This window comes from Microcaecilia unicolor, chromosome 6 (genome assembly GCF_901765095.1).
Source record: "Microcaecilia unicolor chromosome 6, aMicUni1.1, whole genome shotgun sequence".
NCBI classification, from domain to species: Eukaryota; Metazoa; Chordata; class Amphibia; order Gymnophiona; family Siphonopidae; genus Microcaecilia; species Microcaecilia unicolor.
The window spans coordinates 187868334-187891080 of NC_044036.1; the positions used below are offsets into that span (position 1 = coordinate 187868334).

The following is a 22747-nucleotide window of genomic DNA, read 5'->3' on the forward strand; positions in this document are numbered from 1 at the left end:
CTCTCCCCATCCATGCCCAGCAAGTCTCTCCCCTGCCCCCCTCTCCCCATCCATGCCCAGTAAATCTCTCCCCTGCCCCCCCTCTCCCCATCCATGCCCAGCAAGTCTCTCCCCTGCCCCCCTCTACCCATCTATGCCCAGCAAGTCTCTCCCCTGCCCCCTCTACCCATCCATGCCCAGCAAATCTCTCCCCTGCCCCCCTCCCCATCCATGCCCAGCAAGTCTCTCCCCTGCCCCCCTCTCCCCATCCATGCCCAGCAAGTCTCTCCCCTGCCCCCCTCTACCCATCCATGCCCAGCAAGTCTCTCCCCTGCCCCCCTCTCCCCATCCATTACCAGTGATTCTCCTCCCTCCCCTGCCCTTCCCTCCTGCTCCCAAACATGTCCAGCGAACGATGTCCTTCGCCCCCACCCTTCCCTTCCCTCCCGCTCCCATCTGTCTTTTTTAATTACCTCCGTCGAAACCGCTATTTAAAGCCCTACTGCGTGCAGGGCGTCTCTCCAGGATTCCCCTGCTTGCTTCGGTGATGTTCGTGCCATTAGTCCCGCCTTTGCGGAAAAAGGAAATGACGTCAGAATGACGTCAGAAGGCGGGACTAAGGGCGCGAACGTCACCAAAGCAAGCAGGGGAATCCTGGAGAGACGGCCTGCACGCAGCAGGGCTTTAAATAGCGGTTTCGACGGAGGTAATTTAAAAAGTCAGATGGGAGCAGGAGGGGAGGGTGGGGGCGAAGGACATCGTTAGACTTGCCTCGGAGCGGCAGGGGAGGTAAGCATGGCCTGTGATGGCGCCCTCCTGCCATGCTTACCTCCCCCAATGGAGCCGGCTCGCCCCCAACAACAACCGGCTCGCAAGAGCTGTCAAAATTTAACAAGCGGCTCTTGCGAGCCGGACAGAGCCGGCTCCAGCACACCACTGGCCTTAGCCATTCAATAGAAGTTCATCTTAATAATGCTGATCATTTTAACAGTATTTGGATTCATAAGAAATTCATCACTAATAATTTTGTAATCATGTTGAGGTGTGCCTATGGGATAGGGGATGGGATTTGATATTCCACCTTTCTGCGGTTACAATCAAAGCAGTTTGCATATTATATATAGGTACTTATTTTATACCTGGGGCAATGGAGGTTTAAGTGACTTGCCCAGAGTCGCAAGGAGCTGCAGTAGGAATTGAACCTGGTTTTACTGGTTCTCATGCTGCTGCACTCTTCCTTTCACTGGCTGCAATAATTCAAAAGTATACCTTTAGCTCATTGTATGTGATTTCGCTATACAAATTCTGAAACAGAAATGTACTGTTCAGTCATTAACACAGGTCACATAGTTTCCAGATGTCTGTCCCACAGGGTGTTGTGGAGTGTAATGAAGCTTTTCTTTGTGTGATGTCCTGGCTCAGTTCCTTTGTGTGTGTGTGTGTCATTTTGGCTTATCTCTTGTTTTGTTTTATTACTGCCAGGTGACCATTGTAAAATCAAGATGGTCTTGGCTATCGGGTATTCATTACAAGTCACATAGTTCTTGTTCAGAGACTAGCTTTGGCCTGTTTACTTGAGCCTGCAGTTTAATCAGAGTTTTCACTTCCATTGCCTCTAGGGATCAGCTTTATTATTAACAACCACCTTAGGAATAGGTCACGAGGTCACATTATTGCATTTCCAGTCTCCTGCCCTTACTTACATACCTCTGTTTGTTCTTCACTTTCCTGTCTTTTTCTCTACCCATTCAGTTGAGTTCTTTTCTTCATCACCCTTCCCACCATCACTTTTCCCTCTTCATATGACATATTTCAGAATCCTGGTTTAGCCTTCTCATTCTTCCTTTTAGCTTTGCCTGTCTTTCCTCTCCTCCCTATGATCTACTTCAGAATCCTTTCCTCCATTTCAGAGTGCTGTCTTCAGTACTACTACTACTTCTACTACTAATAATTTCTATAGTGCTACTAGATGTATGCAGCGCTGTACGTTATATGCAGGTACTTTCTCTGTCCCTAGAGGGTTCACAATCTAAGTTTTGTACCTGGGGCAATGGAGGGTTAAGTGACTTGCTCAAGGTCACAAGGAGATGCAGTAGGAATTGAACCTAGGTTGCCAGGATCAAAGCCCGCCGCACTAACCATTAGGCCACTCCTTCCTCATCTCATATTTCTTCCTTCTCTACCTCCAAGGATGTATCACTGTCTCATTCAGGGTATTCAATTTGCATCCTACCCCTCTTCAAGGTTTTCTTCTCTCTACCCTTACTCCCTTATTCCAGACCATAGATCTTCCCTTTATCAGTGTTCCCTTCTTCCTTCCACATCAGATTCCTTTCTTCCTATCCCTGATCAGCCCTTTACTAATTTTAGAGTTCTCTTCTCTTCTCCAGGGAAGTCTCATGAGAATTTGGGGAGAGGAGAGAGGAGACCAACAGCTACAGGACTTGAGGGGGGGGGGGGGTTAGTAAAAGAAGTACATAAGTGGAACTGGGGAGAAAGAAAGATTGACAGCAGCAGTAGCAGCTTTTGGAGAAAAATGGACAGAGGAGTCCTCATCAAATTGAAGTAGGGTGGAAGCAGTATGCAATAACATGGAACGGGAGGGAAGGAGATGGCAGCAGTATCAGGTAGCAAGGAGAGATAGAGGGAGTCAAGTGGCAGCAGTAGCATCAGAGATCATGGAGGAGGTGGGGATGGCAGTACCCAGAGGGAAGAGGACAATGATAATGTGTTTCTTGTTCCTCGCCTAGTTAATAGGCAGGTTAGAAATAAAATAAATCAATAAATGTATAGGCTATTTAGCAATAAACATATAACTGACACTTTTACAGTTAAGTGTATTTTCAGCAGCAGTTTTATGTCAAAGTTCCATACTGAGTATCTACATACTATACAGCTTTAAGGGATAATTTTATAAAGGTGGGGTTTCTTCACATGTAAAAGGCCTTTTATGCACTGTTACAAGAAGGTGCATACTTTTATATGCTGAGGAACAGAGTTTGGGTGGAGCATGGTTGAAGTCATAATTTACACACTGCTTATAAAATTAGCATGTAGATGTGCACCTTGCATAAGAACATTGACACTGGCTCCCAGGCAGCTTCAATCTAACCACAAATTCTGCTGTGTTGCCTCTAGTATTATAAAGGCATGTAAGCAACTATTTGGCCTTCACACATAGGTGACTGGTTATAAAATGATCCTCCACAAGACCAATAATATATTTAGGAACTAATTTATTAACAGCATTAGGACCACAGTTATCCATAAAATCACTTGCAATTAAAGGAAAAAGAACTGATGTGGTTTGGCGCTGCTGCCGGCTGCTTAAAAGCTTTTGAGTATCAACTTTAAAATGTTTTATGATATGATATTGGGAAATTTGGAACCCTGTTTTTCAACCCTTCATATTACTGACTGTGATCTGCTTTCCATAGTGAAAATTTGCACATGTGCCTGGCACTATACTGATATTGATACATGCTTATATTCCACAAACAACCTTTAAGTTCAGTGCAGATTACACCAATCAAGAGAATACAAATAAATCACAAGAATTTACGAGCCAAAGTGATAGTAAGCTAAGAACAATATATAATTAGCCTTAAACTAATAAAAGTGTTTACTAATAGGAAACATTTTTAACTGTTTCCTTAAGGCCATGTAATCAAGAATAACTCTTATTTTGGATGGAAGAGAGTTCCAGGCTTGAGCCACCAAATATGAAAAAGTAGCTGAGAAGATCTATTTAGAACAGATACAATAAGGAGTAGGGAACCGCAAAAACAAAGGATTTCTTGAAGAAATATGTCTAGACCGTGACAAATATACCAGATCTTTCATATATGATGGTGCACCTCCACTGTATCTTGGTGGCTCCCAAACCAGGTCCTGGAGGCATCCCAGCCAGTCAGGTTTTCAGGATATCCATAATGAATATTCATGCAGTGGAGGTAGTGCATACAGATCTCTCTCATGAATATTCATTGTGGATAACCTGAAATCCTAACTGACTGGGCTGCTTCTGGGTCCTGGTTTGGGAACCACTGCTGTATCTGAAAGTAAGATTTTAAGAGCCACTTCTAATAAGAATTTCTTTCACAGATCCCAGAAGGTTGAATTTTAGTAAGAGCAGTTCTTCACAACACCATCTTTCTGTACATGTGGTACTTGCGTTCAGTGGACCAGTGTGTGTGTGAGCGCAGTCAACTCTTTTGTATGTGTGCATGATGGAGGATTGCACTTCTGTGTTTATGCTGTATCTATTCTGAAGTGGATTTGTGTTTGTGATGAGGGATTGCACTTCTATGTCCATTCTGTACGTGTTCTGAAGTGGGGTTGTTTGTTTGTGTGTGTGTGTATTGAAGAATTGCATTGCTGCTATATATGTTGTACCTGTTCTGAAGTGGGGTTTTATATGTTTGTGTGCACGCAAGATGGAGTTTTACACTGCTGCTGTTTATGCTGGTATAAGGTGAATAACACAATTGTCAATTTTCTTTCTCCCAGATTATCTCCTTCATTTATCAATAAAATATACTGCAAAAGGTATAAAGAAATAATCCCTACATCCATTCTGTTTTCTTAGATCTACTGGCCAGCATCAGAGCAAAGAATCGAAGAATGTGTTTTATCTGGAAAGAACAAAAATGTAAGTAAGATGAAATTTAATGTGGACAAATGGAATGTAAGTAAGATGAAATTTAATGTGGACAAATGGAAAGCAATGCACATTGGGAAGAATAATCTAAATCATAGTTTCCTGAATCTGGGGTCCACCTTGGGAGTTAGCACCCAAGAAAAAGATCTAGTTGTCATCGTAAGACAATATGCTGAAATCTTCTGCCCAGTGTGTGGCGGTGGCCAAAAAAGCAAACAGGATGCTAGGAATTATTAGGAAAGGGATGATAAATAAGACCAAGAATGCCTTTATATCGCTCCATGATGCGACCTCACCTTTAGTATTACATTCATTTCTGGTCGCCATATCTCAAAAAAGATATAACGGAATTAGAAAAGGTTCAAATAGAGAGACCAAAATGATAGAGGATGGAACACCTCTTATATTAGGAAAGGCTATAGAGTTTAGGGCTCTTCAGCTTGAAGAAGAGACAGCTGAGGGGAGATGTGATTTGAGGTCTACAAAATCCTGAGTGGTATAGAATGAGTAAAAGTTTTTACTCTTTAAGAACAAAGACCAGGGGACAGTCAATGAAGTTACATACAAATACCTTTAAAATAAATAGGAGGAAGTATTTTTTTCACTCAACTAATAGTTAAGCTCTGGAACTCGTTACTGGAGTATATGGTAAAAGTGGTTCTCCGAGGACAAGCAGGCTTATTATCACAAGAGGGTGACGCCAACCCATGTCGCCCAGTCTGGAACTTATGAAAACGCTTAAATAGAGCTTTGTGGAGCACAAGACATGCTCCATAACGTGTGCACGAGTGCCTTTCCACCCGCTGTGAGAACATGGTCTCCATTCTTTTTCTACCGTCAGGGGCGTATCTGGACTCCGGCGGTAGGGGGGCCAGAGCCAGAGGGAGGGGGCACATTTTAGCCCCCCCCCCCCCCCACCGCCACCGACCCCCCCCCCCCCCCGCCATTGTCAGAGCCCCCACCGCCACCAATGACTCTCTCCACCCCCCTTCCGCCGCCAACCCTCCCCCGCTGCCGTTGCTTACCTTTGCTGGTGGGGGGGCCCCCAACCCCCGCCAGCCGAGGTCCGCTTCCACCTGCCGCTGCCTTAAAAACTACTTCTTCAGCCGGCGGGGGACCCCAAACCCCCGCCAGCCGCCCCGAGGTGTTTAAAATTCATCTTCGGCCTCCGTGGCCGTTCTGCTGTTGATAGGAGCTGTTGAATCCACTTCGGAGTCTGACGTCGCAGCACGTACAACGTACAACGACGTCAGACTCCGAAGTGGATTCAACAGCTCCTATCAACAGCAGCACGGCCACGGAGGCCGAAGATGAATTTTAAACACCTCGGGGCGGCTGGCGGGGGTTTGGGGTCCCCCGCCGGCTGAAGAAGTAGTTTTTAAGGCAGCGGCAGATGGAAGCGGACCTCGGCTGGCGGGGGTTGGGGTCCCCCACCAGCAAAAGTAAGCAACGGCAGCGGGGGAGGGTTGATGGCGGTAGGGGGGTCCAGGGCAAAATCTGCGGGGGCCCAGGCCCCTGAGGCCCCACGCAGATACGCCCCTGACCGTGGTGAGGAGAGCGCATGTTTTTTTACCGTCTTTTCACTTTGCTCGGTCCAAAAGAGCTTTTTTGTGCTTTTTGGCGATTTTTTCATCCTTAATTGTGTTTTCGTTTATGGAACCCCTTTCATTTGCTTTTTCCTTATGTTTTTAGTTTATGTTGCCCGGTTTTAAGTTACCTTTCTTTTTTGTCATCATTTGGCCGCTTTTAGCTTCGGCCGAAAATTTTCCCTTAATTTTTTACTCTTCCTTGCTCCTTTTTCAGACACCATTGCTTCATTTAATTTAGCCAAAGAAGTTTTTCCTTCCATATCCACGAAGGTTCCCAGTGGCTTTAAGCGCTGCATCCGGTGCAATCGGACAATCTCTGGGAAGGACACCCATTCTTGGTGTCTTTAGTATCTCAGTCCCGACCATGGCCCCATTAATTGTGTTCTCTGTCTTCGCTTGAAGAGGACCAAGGTTTCCAGAAAGGCTCAATGAGAGAGGATTTTTGGAGCCAAGTCTGGTTCCTCGACATTGAGGTTGGAGGCGTCTGCATCAGAAGCGTCGGTAAGCATGGCTGCTGCTAGATCCTTAGACACTGGGAGCAGTGAAGCATCGAATGGGTCTCCACCTGCCTCTAGGCCTCCTGCTGTGCAGGGCCCTCGGGACCGTCCATCGATGTGTGGATTCGATGTCATCCTCGTTGGCACCGAGGAGCCTCGGTAACACATTTCAGTCGAAGGCCAAGAAGCATTGTCATCGATCATCCCTGATGTAGCAACCAAGACCCAGCTCCTACATCTACCCCGGCAGCTCTGCAACCTGAGCCTGATCCGGCATCCAAGCTTTTCCCGGTGTCGGCCCTCGATGAATGCATCCGGTCCTTGCTCCCTGAGCTGCTGGATGGCCTTATGCAACAGTGTGCATTGGCATCAGGGGTGTTTCCATCTACACTATCTCCTGTTGTGGCCCTGCTTGGCTCTCAGCCTGCAGTACGGCCTCTGACACCGAAGCCTCATGCGGTTCCTGTGTTGACTGCCACCGAGGCTGGCATTCCCTCGACATCAATGGAGGAAGCTTCACTAGAGTTGAGGCGGGAACCCAGTTCTTGACACCGTTCCCAAAGACATGGCTCCTCCACGTGAAGACAGGTTCTGTCTCGACAGTCCCATCAGGAGGTATTGTCTGATACTGAAGAGGAGCGCTGATGGGATTCAGAGGAGGATCCAAGGTACTTTTCTTCGGATGAGTCCTGTGGAATTCCCTCTGAACCATCCTTTCCACCTGAAAGGAGAAAGTCTCCTCCAGAGAACCTTTCATTCCCTTCTTTTGTCAAGGAAATGGCTGATGCCAATCCATTTCCTTTGGAAGTGGAGGACAAGCCCAAGGCCAAGATGGTTGAGGTCCTGGACTACGCGTCTCCTCCTAGGGAGGCTGTGACTCTTACTCTCCACGAGGTACTCCAGGAAGTCCTCATTAGGAACTGGGAGTCCCCTCTGTCTGTCTCGGTCATACCCAAGAAGATCGATACCATGTACCAGATCCAGAGTGTACCTGGTTTTGATAAGCCTCAGTTGCCTCAGAATTCCATGGTGGTGGAATTCGCTCTCAAAAGAGCCAGGAGTTGAAGGGACTAACCCTCATCACCCCCAGACAGAGAAGTTAGAACCCTGGATTCTTTTGGAAGAAAGATGTACCTGGTTTCAATGCTCATCTCCCAAATACAATCATACCAGCTCTTCACAAACGTCTACTAACGAAACTCGGTGCACAAGTTGTCGGAGCTGACTGAGTCACTTCACCAGTTGGTCATGCAGCAGAAGGCATGTCGAAAGTTCTTGGCCAGGAGCACGTATGACACTTTTGATGTGGCATCCAGGATCTCTGCTCAAAATATAGAAATGCACAGACTCTCATGGCTGCGTGTTTCTGACTTGGAACATTCTGTTCATCAGAGGTTGGCGGATGGCCCATGCCAGGTGGATAACCTGTTTGGAGAGAAGGTCGAAGAGGTCGCAGACCAAATCAAAAAAACAAAAAAACATACTGATACCATCTCTTCTGTCTCTCACTGGGCACGTTCTGCATCTCCCTCCTCAGCTAGGAGGACTTTTGGCAAACCAAGGAGGAATAACTATTACTATCAGAGGCGTAGGTATAATCCTTCAGCTTGCCAGCCTGCTCAGGCTCAACTTCAGCGCACTCATTCACATCAACAGTGTGTTCCAAAGGCCCCTACTGCTCCCCAGCCAAAGCAAAGAACGAGTTTTTGACTAGCTCCAGCAGAGTATAGCCGCAATGAAAGTGTCTGTCCCAGATGACTATTCAGTTGCTCGAGCTCCTAGGGTTCGTTTTAAACTTCCCTAAGTCCCATCTTCACCCTGTCCAGCAATTGGAGTTCATAGGAGCCCTACTAGATGCACAGAAGGTTCAAGCCTACCTTCTGGAGATGAGCGCGCACACTCTTATTGCACTCGCTTCCAGGGATTGAGCTTCTCGGCAGATGATGAAATTGTTAAGACACATGGTTTCCACAGTGTATGTTACTCCCATGACACATCTTCCCATGAGATCAGCTCAATGGACTCTGGCTTCTCAGTGGTATCAAGTCACAGGGAGCCTAAAAGATGTCATTCAGGTGTCCCCAGAGCTTGTACGCTCTGTTCAGTGGTGGCCGATTTGATCCAGTTTGACTCTGGGACTTCCGTTCCAATATCCTTAGCCACAAAAGGTGCTGACGGATGCATCTGAGATTGGGGGTGGAGGTGGGGGCTCATGTACATAGGTTTCACAGGAAACGAATCTTCAGATCAATCTCCTGGAACTCTGAGCGATCTGGAATGCTCCAAAGGCTTTCAGAGATCAGCTGTCTCAACAAATTGTGCTCATCCAAACAATCAGGTTGCAAAGTATTACACCAACAAGCAGGGGGGCACCAGATCACGCCCTCTGTTTCAGGAGGCCGTCCATATGTGGCATTGGGCTCGCCACCATGGAATGTTCCTTCGAGCCACTTACTGGTGGGCTAAAACAATACCCTAGCCGACAGAGTGATCAGGATAATGCAACCACATGAATGGTCTCTCAATGTGGGCATAGCCTGCAAGATCTTCCGAGCGTGGGACACCCCTTCGGTGATCTTTTTCCCACTCAGCTCAACTACAAGGTCCCTCAGTTCTGTTCCAGGCTTCAGGCCCACGACAGACTAGTGTCTGATGTCTCCCTCCTCAATTGGGGGACCCACCTTCTTAATGCCATCTCTCCTACTCTTATTCCTTTTATCTGTCACATTCTCAACCTCTCACTTTCCACTGCGACCGTCCCTGCTGCCTTTAAACATGCTGTGGTCACACCTCTCCTTAAGAAGCCTTCACTTGACCCTACTTGTCCCTCTAATTACCGACCCATCTCCCTCCTTCCTTTTCTCTCCAAATTACTTGAGCGTGCTGTTCACCGCCGCTGCCTTGATTTTCTCTCCTCACATGCTATTCTTGACCCATTACAATCTGGTTTTCGCCCTCTCCACTCAACCGAAACTGCGCTTACTAAAGTCTCCAATGACCTATTACTGGCTAAATCCAGAGGTCAATATTCCATCCTCATTCTTCTTGATCTTTCCGCTGCTTTTGACACTGTCGATCACAGCATACTTCTCGATACCCTGTCCTCACTTGGATTCCAGGGCTCTGTCCTTTCCTGGTTCTCTTCCTACCTCTCCCTCCGCACCTTTAGTGTTCACTCTGGTGGATCCTCTTCTACTTCTATCCCTCTGCCTGTCGGCGTACCTCAGGGTTCTGTTCTTGGTCCCCTCCTCTTTTCTATCTACACTTCTTCCCTTGGTTCATTAATCTCATCCCATGGCTTTTCCTACCACCTCTATGCTGATGACTCCCAAATCTACCTTTCTACCCCTGATATCTCACCTTGCATCCAAACCAAAGTTTCAGCGTGCTTGTCTGACATTGCTGCCTGGATGTCTCAACGCCACCTGAAATTAAATATGACCAAAACCGAGCTTCTCATTTTCCCCCCCCCCCAAACCCACCTCCCCGCTCCCCCCGTTTTCTATTTCTGTTGATGGCTCTCTCATTCTCCCTGTCTCCTCAGCTCGAAACCTTGGGGTCATCTTTGACTCTTCTCTCTCCTTCTCTGCTCATATCCAGCAGACTGCCAAGACCTGTCGTTTCTTTCTTTACAACATCCGTAAAATCCGCCCCTTTCTTTCCGAGCACTCTACCAAAACCCTCATCCACACCCTTGTCACCTCTCGTTTAGACTACTGCAATCTGCTTCTTGCTGGCCTCCCACTTAGTCACCTCTCCCCTCTCCAGTCGGTTCAAAACTCTGCTGCCCGTCTCATCTTCCGCCAGGGTCGCTTTACTCATACTACCCCTCTCCTCAAGACCCTTCACTGGCTCCCTATCCGTTTTCGCATCCTGTTCAAACTTCTTCTACTAACCTATAAATGTATTCACTCTGCTGCTCCCCAGTATCTCTCCACACTCATCCTTCCCTACACCCCTTCCCGTGCACTCCGCTCCATGGATAAATCCTTCTTATCTGTTCCCTTCTCCACCACTGCCAACTCCAGACTTCGCGCCTTCTGTCTCGCTGCACCCTACGCCTGGAATAAACTTCCTGAGCCCCTACGTCTTGCCCCATCCTTGGCCACCTTTAAATCTAGACTGAAAGCCCACCTCTTTAACATTGCTTTTGACTCGTAACCACTTGTAACCACTCGCCTCCACCTACCCTCCTCTCTTCCTTCCCGTTCACATTAATTGATTTGATTACTTTATTTATTTTTTGTCTATTAGATTGTAAGCTCTTTGAGCAGGGACTGTCTTTCTTCTATGTTTGTGCAGCGCTGCGTATGCCTTGTAGCGCTATAGAAATGCTAAATAGTAGTAGTAGTAGTTCTGTATGCATATCCTCCCATAACTCTAGTGGGAAAGACTTTGTTGAAACTCGAGCAAGACCATGGAATCATGATTCTGATCGCACCGTACTGGCTGTGGCAGATATGGTTCCCTCTACTTATGGAATTATTTTCCGAAGAACCGTGGAGATTGGATTGTTTTCCGACCCTCATCACATAGAACGAGGGGTCTCTTCTACATCCCAGTCTCCAGTTTCTGGCTCCCACAGCTTGGATGTTGAGAGCCTAGAATTTGCCTCCTTGGGTCTTTCAGAGGGTGTCTCCCGGGTCTTGCTGGCTTCCAGGAAAGACTCCAGTAAGAGGTGCTATTCTTTCAAATGGAGGAGGTTTGCCATCTGATTGTGAGAGCAAGACCCTAGATCCTCTTGCTTGCCCTACACAGACCCTGCTTCAGTACCTTCTATACCTTCTACACATATTAGAGTCTGTTCTCAAGGCCAAATCCATAAGGTGCAATTAGTTTTTATCATCAATGAGTAGAAGGTAAGCCCATCTCTGGGCAGCCTCTAGTTGTTCACTTCATGAGAGGTTTGCTTTTCTCAAAGCCCCCTGTCAAACCTCCCCCAGTATCATGGGATCTCAATGTCGTTCTCATCCAGCTGATAAAAGCTCCTTTTGAGCCATTGAATTCCTGCTATCTGAAGTACTTGACCTAGAAGTTAACTTTCTTGGTGACTGTTACTTCAACTCGTAGAGTCAGTGAGCTTCAGGCCTTAGTGGTGGATGCACCTTGTACTAAGTTTCATCACAACAGAGTAGTCCTCTGCACTCACCCTAAGTTCCTGCCAAAAGTGGTGTCGGAGTTCCATCTTAACCAGTCAATTGTCTTGCCAACATTCTTTCCCCAACCTCATGCCCATCCCTGGGGAAAGCAGCTTGCACACCTTGGATTGCAGGAGAACATTGGTCTACTACATGGAGCGGACAAGGCCCCACAGACATTTTGCCCAACTTTTTATTTCTTTTGATTTCAACAGGATGGAGATCGCCATTGGGAAACACACCATTTCAATTTGGCTAGCAGATTGCATTTCCTTCACTTATGCCCAGGCTGGGCTGGTCCTAGAGTGTCATGTCACCGCTCATAATGTCAGAGCCATGGCTGAGTTGGTAGCCCACTTGAGGTCAGCCTCCATTGAAGAAATTTGCAAGGCTGCGACGTGGTCTTCAGTCCACACATTCACATCACACTACTGCCTTGATCAGGATACCCGATGCGACAGTTGGTTCGGGCAGACAGTGTTGCAGAATCTGTTTGAGGTCTAGAATCCAACTCTACCCTCCATTTTGTTCTGTTCCAGGCTGCACTCTCGTTCAGATTGTATATAGTTTCAGGTTAATCTCTGTTATGTCCTCGCTGCGAGTCCCAATTGTCCAATGTTTGTTGTTTTTGGTGAGCCTGGATGCTAAGTATTCCCCACTGTAAGCCTGCTTGTCCTCAGAGAAAGCTAAGATTCTTACCTGTAGCAGATATTTTCCAAGGACAGCAGGCTTTATAGTCTTACAATCCCACCCCCCACCCCCACCTCCCCTTGAAATTGTCTCCTTTATTATTTTTACATTTATTTTTGCTGTAGTATAAAACTGGGAAGGCACTCACACATGCGTGGTGGAGCGTTGTCTCACGCTTCACAATGCTCTGCTTATGCTTTTCATAAGTCCTGGACCGGCCAACACAGGTCGGTGTCACCCACTTGTGAGAATATAAAGCCTGCTGTCCTCGGAGAATCCTGCTACAAGTAAGTATCTGCACTTTAGTGTATCTGGGTTTAAAAAAGGTTTGGACAAGTTCCTATAGGAAAGTCCATAGTCTGCTGTAGAGATAGACATAGGGGGATGCCACTGCTTGCCCTGGAATTGGTAGCATGGAAAGTTGCTAATCTTTGGGTTTCTGCCAGGTACCTGTGACCTGGATTGGCCACTGTTGGAAATGAGATACTGGGCTAGATGGACCATTGTGACCCAGTATGGCTATTCTTATGCTCTTAGGTGGGTTTCCGAGACACACTCAAGTAGATTCATGAGACATAGACAAGAGTCAGACAGCAATGATTATTCAGATACCAAAATTTGCTTAAATTAAGTCTGTATATTTAAAAGAAGGACTTGAAAAGGGAAGAATTAGATTGAAAAGGGAAGAATTAGATTGAAAAGGGAAGAATTAAATTGAAACATTTCTGAGGTTGGTATTTGATGCCGTTATTCTCCCGTTAGTCATTGGAGTCAGCATTTGGTGCTCTTGCTCTCTGTCGATATTTTACATCAGTATCTGATGTTGTAGTTCCTTTTTAGGCTTTGTCCCTGAGGCCAGCATTTGTCCACGTCTTCCATCTCAATGAGTCTTTACTGTGTTACTTTGTATCTGCAGTGAATTAAAAATTCTCCCTTCCATTTACTGTTGTCTAAACTTAAAGAGTCTGTTAGCTGGTTCACAGATGCTTGAGGCCTGGTATAGGGAGGGGTGATGCCTTTACTCTCCTGGCTTGCAGCAGGGATGAGATGGGCTGGGTATAGAGATACAGAGGGGTGATTGTGGAAAATGTGGCATAGTGACATAGAGAGTTCATGCTGGACAAAGGGGAGGGATAGGGTCACTGAGGGAGGATGCTGGACAGGGCTCGATAGGGACATTGAGAAGTCTGATGCTGAACATGGGGAGAGAAAAGAGTCAGGGATACATAGGAGAGATGTTGGACAGGATGGATAGGGATGCGGAGGGAAGATGGATGGTGAACATGGAGAGAGTAGAAATATCAGTTAGACCCTGGAGAGAGAATTTGGAAGAAAACAGAGCATTAAATGTGAGCTTTGAGAAATGTGCACCTCCCCTTCTCCCTACCACACTACTTTTGTATGCAACTCAAAAAGTATTATATTAAGTAATAACTTTTTTTTACTTTCACTTAATTATATTCTTTGTGATCTTCACTGTATGTTTACTTAAGTATTAAAACATCTATATCCTTTTACTTTTGCTTAATTACTTTGACCTAATACATTGAACAGCATTGGCTTGGAAGAGACTTGGGATTAAAGAAAGAGAGAAACTCAGGTCTGAAGAGAGGTTAGAAACTGTGCAGTGGAAGCTGAAGTGGGAGACTGACATGAAAAATTTCTTTATTATAAAGGAGTGTTTGCAGGTTTGTTTCAGACTGCAGTGAGTAATAGAAGCCCTTCTAGAAATGCAGTGAAACTGTGGTAATTTAAAAGTATTTTTTTTCCCAGGAGCTTAGCTAGACACCCAATTTTGGGTGGGCCTGATCCAAAGGTGTATAAGCATGAGAACTCCACCCCACCCCCCACCCCCACAGTTAGCTCTCCCTCTCCTCCTCTCAAGACGATCGGGCATCTCCCAACTCTTTCCCACCCCTCCAAACTTTTTAAAGCCTTCATTTCTTTGCTGGCAGCAAGCGGCGCGTCATACACATTGCATACGCCGGTCTGGCAGAAACAGGACGTTTCATCAGAGGGAAGACTTGGACCTGGCAAGTGCAGCGGGGTATGAGTCTCTGCTCGCTGCCGGCAAAGAAATGAAGATTTTAAAAGGTACAGGGGGATTGGGGAGGAGATGTTGAGAGGTGCCGGAATGCCTGTGGGTAGGGGGATGGGAGGGAGAGGTGCTGGGAGTCTTCAGCTGGCATGGCTAAGGAAGCCTGGTCATCCACATCAGAGGTGCCCAAAGTGGGTGTACCTGGGCCCACCTATGGCTACATCACTGGTTTTCCCTTTCACAGCTAGGACATAGGCAGTCAGTTCCTTAGCACTGCCTCAACTTGCATTCCCTCATCCTGTTGTCTAACCTGCTTTTCTGTGAATTAGTAGTGATCTCCTGTGTCCTATGGTGATGCCAATGGGAAGGAAATTTTGGGGCCATGGTACAGGTAGTTCTGAAGCATACATCACGCCAGCATGCTAATGTTCTGCATTGGAGATATATGCATGGAGTCCTTGTGTCACGGGCTGAAAGTAGTTGGCCCATGTAGCATGACACAATTTTCTGTGCATCTAGCAAAAGACAATCTAGATACGTGTGTGTTTCTCTGTGTAGACATGATCTTTGATTAGATAACTTGTATTTAACTGAACAGCAAGTTGATTACATGTAAAAATAAGAACACTATTAATTGATGAGATGAGGAGAGGAGCCAGGACCCCCCTCCCCTCCAGCGAAGGTGATGCCCCTTCAAAGGTACATTCACACCATTACAGAATGCCCTGCTTCTCACTGATTTGGCAATTTTTCATCATTCTGTGGCTTGTAAAATATGACTTTGGTGTTTCTAGCATAGAAATAACTATATATAATATGCTAGGGGACCAGAGTGGTGTCTCTCATAAAAATATAAAAACATAAGAGTTGTCGTACTGGACCAGCAAGGGTCCATTTAGCCCAGTATCCTGTTTCTAACAGTGGCCAGTCCAGGTTACAAGTACTTGTCAGAGTGCTCTCTGTTAGGGACCAGCAGGGCCCATGCCCATCTGACCTCCGTGGCATATGGAATCGAAGGAGACTGCTGCAATAGCCTCCCGTTTTCATATCAGGTCCTTCTTCTCCTCAGTCTGTGCAGGTTGGTAGATAGCCATGCAGAGGCTGAAGGAGTGACAGAGTATGTCACCGGTAAGAGGGACATAGAAAGTGCTGGAATTATAGTGGGGGGAACCAATAGAAAGGTTCCTTCCTCTGTAAATATTTTGGGGGTGTTCACTAGTACATTTATATATAATTACAGTTTGTCTGCCTTTCCAATATTGATGGCTTACAGCCATTTTATAATAAGTGAGTTCCCAAGACAGATATATACTGAGTTGCCCCAGGTTACATGGAATTTCAGTAAGAAAACTAGAATCTGAATCTTCATTGCTCTAAGCACCTCATTCTCACTGTGAGAGAAGAAATAGGATTTGAATCCAGTTCTCTTGACTCCCAGGACATTAGCCTAAAGTTAACCTTCTCAGCCATCTTCTGGAGGTACATGTAGCCAGTCTGATTTCTGGATTGCAACACTGAAATGCAAATCTATTTTATGCATATTCAATGTGGTAATGTGGAAAAATCTAACTGTCTAGGTGTGCCTCCAGAAGAGGGCTGAGAAACATTAGTCAAAGCACTAGGCAACATGGTCTCTCTTGCCCTTTCCTAGTATAGTGACCTAAACTGTTTTAAAGTTTCAAAACTTTTCATTGTGTATTTTTTTTTTTATTTGTACCCCACGCTTTCCCACTCATAGCAAGTTCAATGTGGCTTACATATTGTATACAGGTACTTATTTGTACCTGGGGCACTGGAGGGTTAAGTGACTTGCCCAGAGTCACAAGGAGCTGTCTGTGCCTGAAGTGGGAATTGAACCCCAGGACCAAAGTCCACCAATCTAACCACTAGGCCACTATTGTATTCTTCAATGCCCTTTAAATATCTGATTTTCTTACATATTTCTATAATTTTCCTCAATGGACTTCAGTGGCACAACGTAAACTATATCAGCGTTGGTCATACTGAGAGTGGGGCTTTATGTGAACACTGAACTGCTATCAAGTATCCACTAAAGCTAAGTTATCATTATAGTAATAGCAGTTCATGGTGTTACAAAACATTATTGTGAAAATAATCAACAACATTAATGATGGACTTTGGTCCTGGGGAACTGAGGAACTGAGTTCGATTCCCACTTCAGGCACAGGAAAGTCACTTAACCCTCCAATGCCCCATGTAAGCCGCATTGAGCCTGCCATGAGTGGGAAAGCGCGGGGTACAAATGTAACAAAAAAACAAAAAAAAATTTAGGCAGGAAGGAGAGGGGACCAATGAGGAGCCAACGGCATACTAAAGTCGGGAGCATTTGGGTCTTCTGACAAATGAAACGCCGATATAGTTTACGTTGTGCCACTGAGGTCCATTGAGGATAATTATAGAAATATGTAAGAAAATCAGATATTTAAAGGACACTGAAGAATACAATACATGATGAAAAGTTTTGAAACTGAAAAAGTTTGTGGTGCTGGGGCAGTGATTGTGAACACTAGATGCAGCTGTATCGCCTCTGCCCATTTGAATTAATTTGAAAAAGTATGCTTAGTCTATGAGCTAGATAAACTGTTTTAAGGCACAGAGATGTTCTTATCTGCCATTACAATTTCTTACTGTACTTCTAAAGATATTTTATTGAACTTAGTCTAGAGAAGAAGGAAATGTAATGTGTTTTCTGGTATCTCTTATCCTCGTCTGCCTTTCTTCTTTTCATCTCTTGTTTTGTATCTCTAACCTTCTGTTTCTTTCCTAATCTGCCTGCTTGTCTCTCTCCTTTCCCTGTTTCTTCCCCTCCCATGGCCCTTTTCACTGTGGTGTGCCTCTCTCCTGAGTCTGTCAATCTCTTTATCTCTCTTTCCTTCTCTGTGTCTCTCTGTTGACCTCCTTTTCTATATCTCCCCCCTCCCGCGCCTTGATTTTGCTTCTATCTCTCTTCCTGTCCTTTGGATTTTTCTCTCTCTCTCCCTCTTTTTATTGATTGGTCTTCCTGTCTCCTGTGATTTTGCATTGTCTATCTCTCCATATTCTCACTGTCTATCTGCCTGTCTCTGTTTTTGCCCACATGTGTGTGTGTATTACAGGGAGAATGTGGGAACTTCATTCGCTTGGTGCAGCCGTGGAACAGAACCCACCTCTATGTGTGTGGCACAGGAGCGTACAATCCTATCTGTACCTACATCAACCGGGGTCGCAAAGCACAGGTAACACAAGAATTGGAGGCACTGTGCGCATGGCTGAAGCCACAGACAGCCATGATCTCTCTGCATCCATCCATCCTTCCAAGCCTGCTGTCTGAACAAAGCAGAGATTGTAATATATAGAGCACAGTGTATGTGGAAGCCTCATTCCCTGCTCTGCTTCTCTATCTAGCTTCCTTCTCTGAATTTCTCTCCCTTTAGCCTTATTCTCCTGAGTTTCTTGACCTGCTTATTGTGTCTTCATTGGCGTTCTCATTTGTGTAGCATTTGCTCATGTTTGTTAGGCACTGGGGGGTCAAATGGCACTGACACTGAAATGACAGTAACAACATTGCTTGAGGCTTTCTTTTATTGTTTTCTCTTGTGTACCTGTTATTTCCCCTGCCATCCCTAGGCAACACTTAAGACTCCCCTAGATATAATGAATCTAAGGGCCTGATATTCAAAGCTATTTATGATCCTAACTTGGAGAGCTATACTCCTAAATTCACCTCTTTGAAAATGTACTAGGGCTGGGTATGTTAAATTATACTCAAAGGGCTCAATATTCAGAAAGTGCTGAGCTCCTAATTTTCTGCCCTGTTTTTAGCCAAACTTGGGAGCATAACTTTTTAGCTGAAAATTCAAAGTAACTCAGGAGCTTAAAAGTTATGCTTGTAAATTTAGGCCTGCCATTAGATATGTGAGCCTAATTTATGAGCCTAGTGCTGAAAACCAGTACTAATCTCCTAACTTCTTTCCCCTAGCCTAAATCCACATCTGTTTCCACCCATTTTCTATGCTCCTAAATTTAAGAGTTTAGTGGAATTTTCTGCCTGATAGCCGGTGGTGGTCAACGTTTTTTAAAATGTTGACTGTCACCAGCTAAATTAACCCCAGATATTCAGTGTTGGTCCATGTCTGGGCACCAGCGCTGAATATCTGGGGCTAATTATGGTTGTCCTTGCTGTCAGAGCTTATGCGGGTTCCGGACAGTATTTGGCCAGTACCCACATAAATTAAAAAAAAAAAAAAAGGTAAGGTTTCAATCCCCCCTTCCCACCACCCTAAAGAAATAAGAGAGCTGCCTAGCCCTGGTGCCCAGTAAAACTTGGCGCATAAAGTTAGGACAGCTTTTTTCTGTCTTAACTTTATTCTTACCTAGCTGGTTAGTGGTCTGAATATCATAACTAACTGCCTAGTGCCATGCTTCACCCACTCTGTGCCCCCAGCCCACCCCTAACCTCACCAATTAGGGGTTAACGTAGTAACATAGTAGATGACGGCAGAAAAAGACCTGCATGGTCCATCCAGTCTGCCCAACAAGATAAACTCATATGTGCTACTTTTTGTGTATACCCTACTTTGATTTGTACCTGTCCTCTTCAGGGCACAGACCGTATAAGTCTGCCCAGCACTATCCCCGCCTCCCAACCACCAGCCCGGCCTCCCACCATCGGCTCTGCCACCCAATCTCGGCTAAGCTCCTGAGGATCCATTCCTTCTGAACAGGATTCCTTTATGTTTATCCCACGCATGTTTGAATTCCGTTACTGTTTTCATTTCCACCACCTCCCGCGGGAGGGTATTCCAAGCATCCACTACTCTCTCTGTGAAAAAATACTTCCTGACATTTTTCTTGAGTCTGCCCCCCTTCAATCTCATTTCATGTCCTCTCGTTCTACCGCCTTCGCATCCACGGAAAAGGTTCGTTTGCGGATTAATACCTTTCAAATATTTGAACGTCTGTATCATATCACCCCTGTTTCTCCTTTCCTCCAGGGTATACATGTTTAGGTCCGCAAGTCTCTCCTCATACGTCTTGTAACGCAAATCCCATACCATTCTCGTAGCTTTTCTTTGCACCGCTTCAATTCTTTTTACATCCTTAGCAAGATACGGCCTCCAAAACTGAGCACAATACTCCAGGTGGGGCCTCACCAACGTCTTATACAGGGGCATCAACACCCCCTTTCTTCTGCTGGTCACACCTCTCTCTATACAGCCTAACCACCTTCTAGCTACTGCCACCGCCTTGTAACACTGTTTCATCGCCTTCAAATCCTCAGATATTATCACCCCAAGATCCCTCTCCCCGTCCGTACCTATCAGACTCTCACCGCCTAACACATACGTCTCCCGTGGATTTCTATTCCCTAAGTGCATCACTTTGCATTTCTTCGCATTGAATTTTAATTGCCAAACCTTAGACCATTCTTCTAGCTTCTTGGCTGTTAAGAGGCAATATTCAGCGGCGCTTCACTGTCTAGTTAAATGCTGCTGAGTATTATCAGTTAGTACCCGACAAGTGATTTAAATAGTCAGGGTCCTCTCCCAGCTGTTTAGATTGCTTTGAATATCAGGTCCTTTGAGTGAAACTTTATGCACTCAGCCCCAGTAAATTTTCAAGAGGCCAGTTTATGAGCATAACTCTCAAAGTTAGGAATATAAATCCTTTGAAAATCTTATGAAATTTAGGAGCATAAAAATGGGACAACAGAGTGGATTTCTAGTGGTGGGAAAACCCCTTTAGAGGTAGATATTTGAAGGATTGAAGTGGGCAGGAGAGGCTTTTGCCTGCTTAAACCTCCAATGAATGGTCTGGGAGGGGAAATCCAGTGCTGTTGAATACTCCCTATGATCAGTTTGTGCCAGGACAGTCTGTGGGCAGGCTCTGGTGATATTCAGTGTTGGTGCCTGCATACCTAACTGGGCACACAGAATTGCATAAAAAGCAGCCCTAATTTTGTCTGGTTAGATAGGGAGGAAGCAGCACTGAATATCAACTGACACCTGCACCACCAGATAGTCAATGCTGGTGCCCAGGCATGGTCTATCATTGAGTACAGGGTCTGATTCTGCCTGTGGCTGTCAGTGGCTTTAAAACCACTAACTGCTGTGGATTGAGGATGGCCATTTCAGTGCATAGAACTGATTTTCAGTGGAGTGCCCAAGGGCTCAGTCTTATCTCACTTCTGTTCAGTATCTCTTGGCAACTCTAAGGGGGTTCAGAACTGAGGAGGGAGGGATTGGAATAGGGGTTTTTGCGTTTGGGTGGGGTTGTTAGATGGAGGGGCTTAGGTAGGGGAGGGATCAGGATTGGGGGAGGGGGTGGTTGGAGGACCTCACTGATCCCCATATGGAGGTTGGTTGGGGCCCCCATAAGTCCCATAGGCCAGCACAAGTCCATTCAGACCTGGATATTCAGTGAAGTTCCCAGACATGGCCTGGCATTGAATATCCAGGTCTAAAAAAACTGAGTGCCACCAGCTGAATATTGACCAGTAAGTTTGTACCTGAGGTAGTGGAGGGTGAAGTGACTTGCAGTGGTGCTTGAACCAGGCTTCCCTCACGGTGTGAGACACACATCCACAATGAAAACTCTTCATGTCTTCTGTTGTAACAAACATTAATTCTATATTCTAAGGACACACTCATAAAGATGACTTGTGAAAGACATTACAAGGGTAATTTGATGATAGTGCACCTAGGTTAATAGAGCATGACAGTACCTACTTGTAGCTTATTTTGTAAAGAAACAGCTGTCTATCATAGGGGGTGCCATGAGCTTTATAAAGTATTAACACCAACTCTACAGTGATAGAATTGAATTGTGAGCTTTGACATTTGTGCTTGCTTGCACAAAGCATATGAATATCCATGTTTCATAGGGTGTAGGTATCACAATATGGTGTGCCTAGCGCTAATTCTATAATGGCTCCAGGCCACACCTAAGCAGTTAGAGAAGAGAATACCAGCACAAAGCTATATTAGTGCACTGAACTTCTGATGGTGCCCAGTTACAGCAGATTAATGGCTGGCGTAAGTTAGCATGCGCAGCAGTACAAAGCAAATAATACAAAGGAAAAAAGCGCCAAGAGCCTTCAAAACCGGAATAGGTCCTTTAATTGGTAGTGTAAATCGATGCTGTACTTCAGTGGCCTGACATGGGCCATGTTTCGGCACTCAGTGCCTGCATCAAGGGTCGTACAACAAAAAAATGTTTCCCAATTGACCCAGCCTACCATCGGGCTCCCAGTAAGTTGTGCGCGTGCTTGTCCCACCCATGTGTACAGCCCCCCTTGCACTCGCTAAATTACTTTTGGCACATGTAGTATACAGTAGCCCCTGGCACCTTTGCATGTAACTGCTGATTATGGGTGCCTGTCACACATGTACGGCTACTAGTCTCATTTGGTGCCTAACATTGGGTGCCAAGGTCTGCACCAGCTCCAGTTGATTCAGAATGCAGCAGCAAGACTCATAGAAGTCTTGCTTGCGGGTATCACATCGTGTAATGTATCACACGACTATTAACACAAGACTATCTCTACTTCAGGAAGCAGGTGAAAGCTTGGCTCTTAGTCTTCAACCAAGCCTTTAATGGAAGAAGTAACTAACTTGTTAGTCTCACTGACACACACAAGGATTGACTTGGGCTGCACATACTGCAGCGGGACATGTTTATCCATTCCTACCCAGCTGAGATAATATTTAACCATCTCTCTGACCTCACGTGCAACTTTCTTCAAATCAATCACCTTACTTTCTAATTCTTCCTACTCTCTTACTCATCTATATGTTACAACTTTGCCTTACCCTTCACTACCAATTATAATGTTCTAGTACATATTGTGTTGTCATTGCAAGTAGTATACCATGCCATACTTTGTATTGTTCAAATATTTTTATTGTTCTAATTGCCTACTGATCTACTCTTACTGTACACCGCCTTGAGTGAATTCCTTCAAAAAGGCGGTAAATAAATCCTAATAAATAAAATAAATGGAATGAGAGGGTGTGAATGTAATCGCAACTTTCTCTATGCTCTGCTCAGATGCATCCCCTGAGCACGCCTACTTTACAAATATATGCCAGCTTGCAGTTGGTGTATGTTTTGGGGTGACCTAAGCCATTTACAAGTATGAATCATCATTTTACGCA

General features: G+C 45.5%; 1 protein-coding gene across 2 annotated transcripts in view; it reads left to right on the forward strand.

Moving 5' to 3' along the window:
• The window catches only part of SEMA3F (semaphorin 3F), a 549876-nt gene that overhangs the window by 292429 nt on the left and 234700 nt on the right, over positions 1-22747 (forward strand). For both annotated transcript variants that reach the window (XM_030205370.1, XM_030205371.1), the window contains exons 4-5: positions 4568-4630; positions 17708-17827. In XM_030205370.1, the coding sequence (XP_030061230.1) occupies positions 4568-4630; positions 17708-17827 (183 nt within the window). The remainder of the gene's footprint in view (positions 1-4567; positions 4631-17707; positions 17828-22747) is intronic.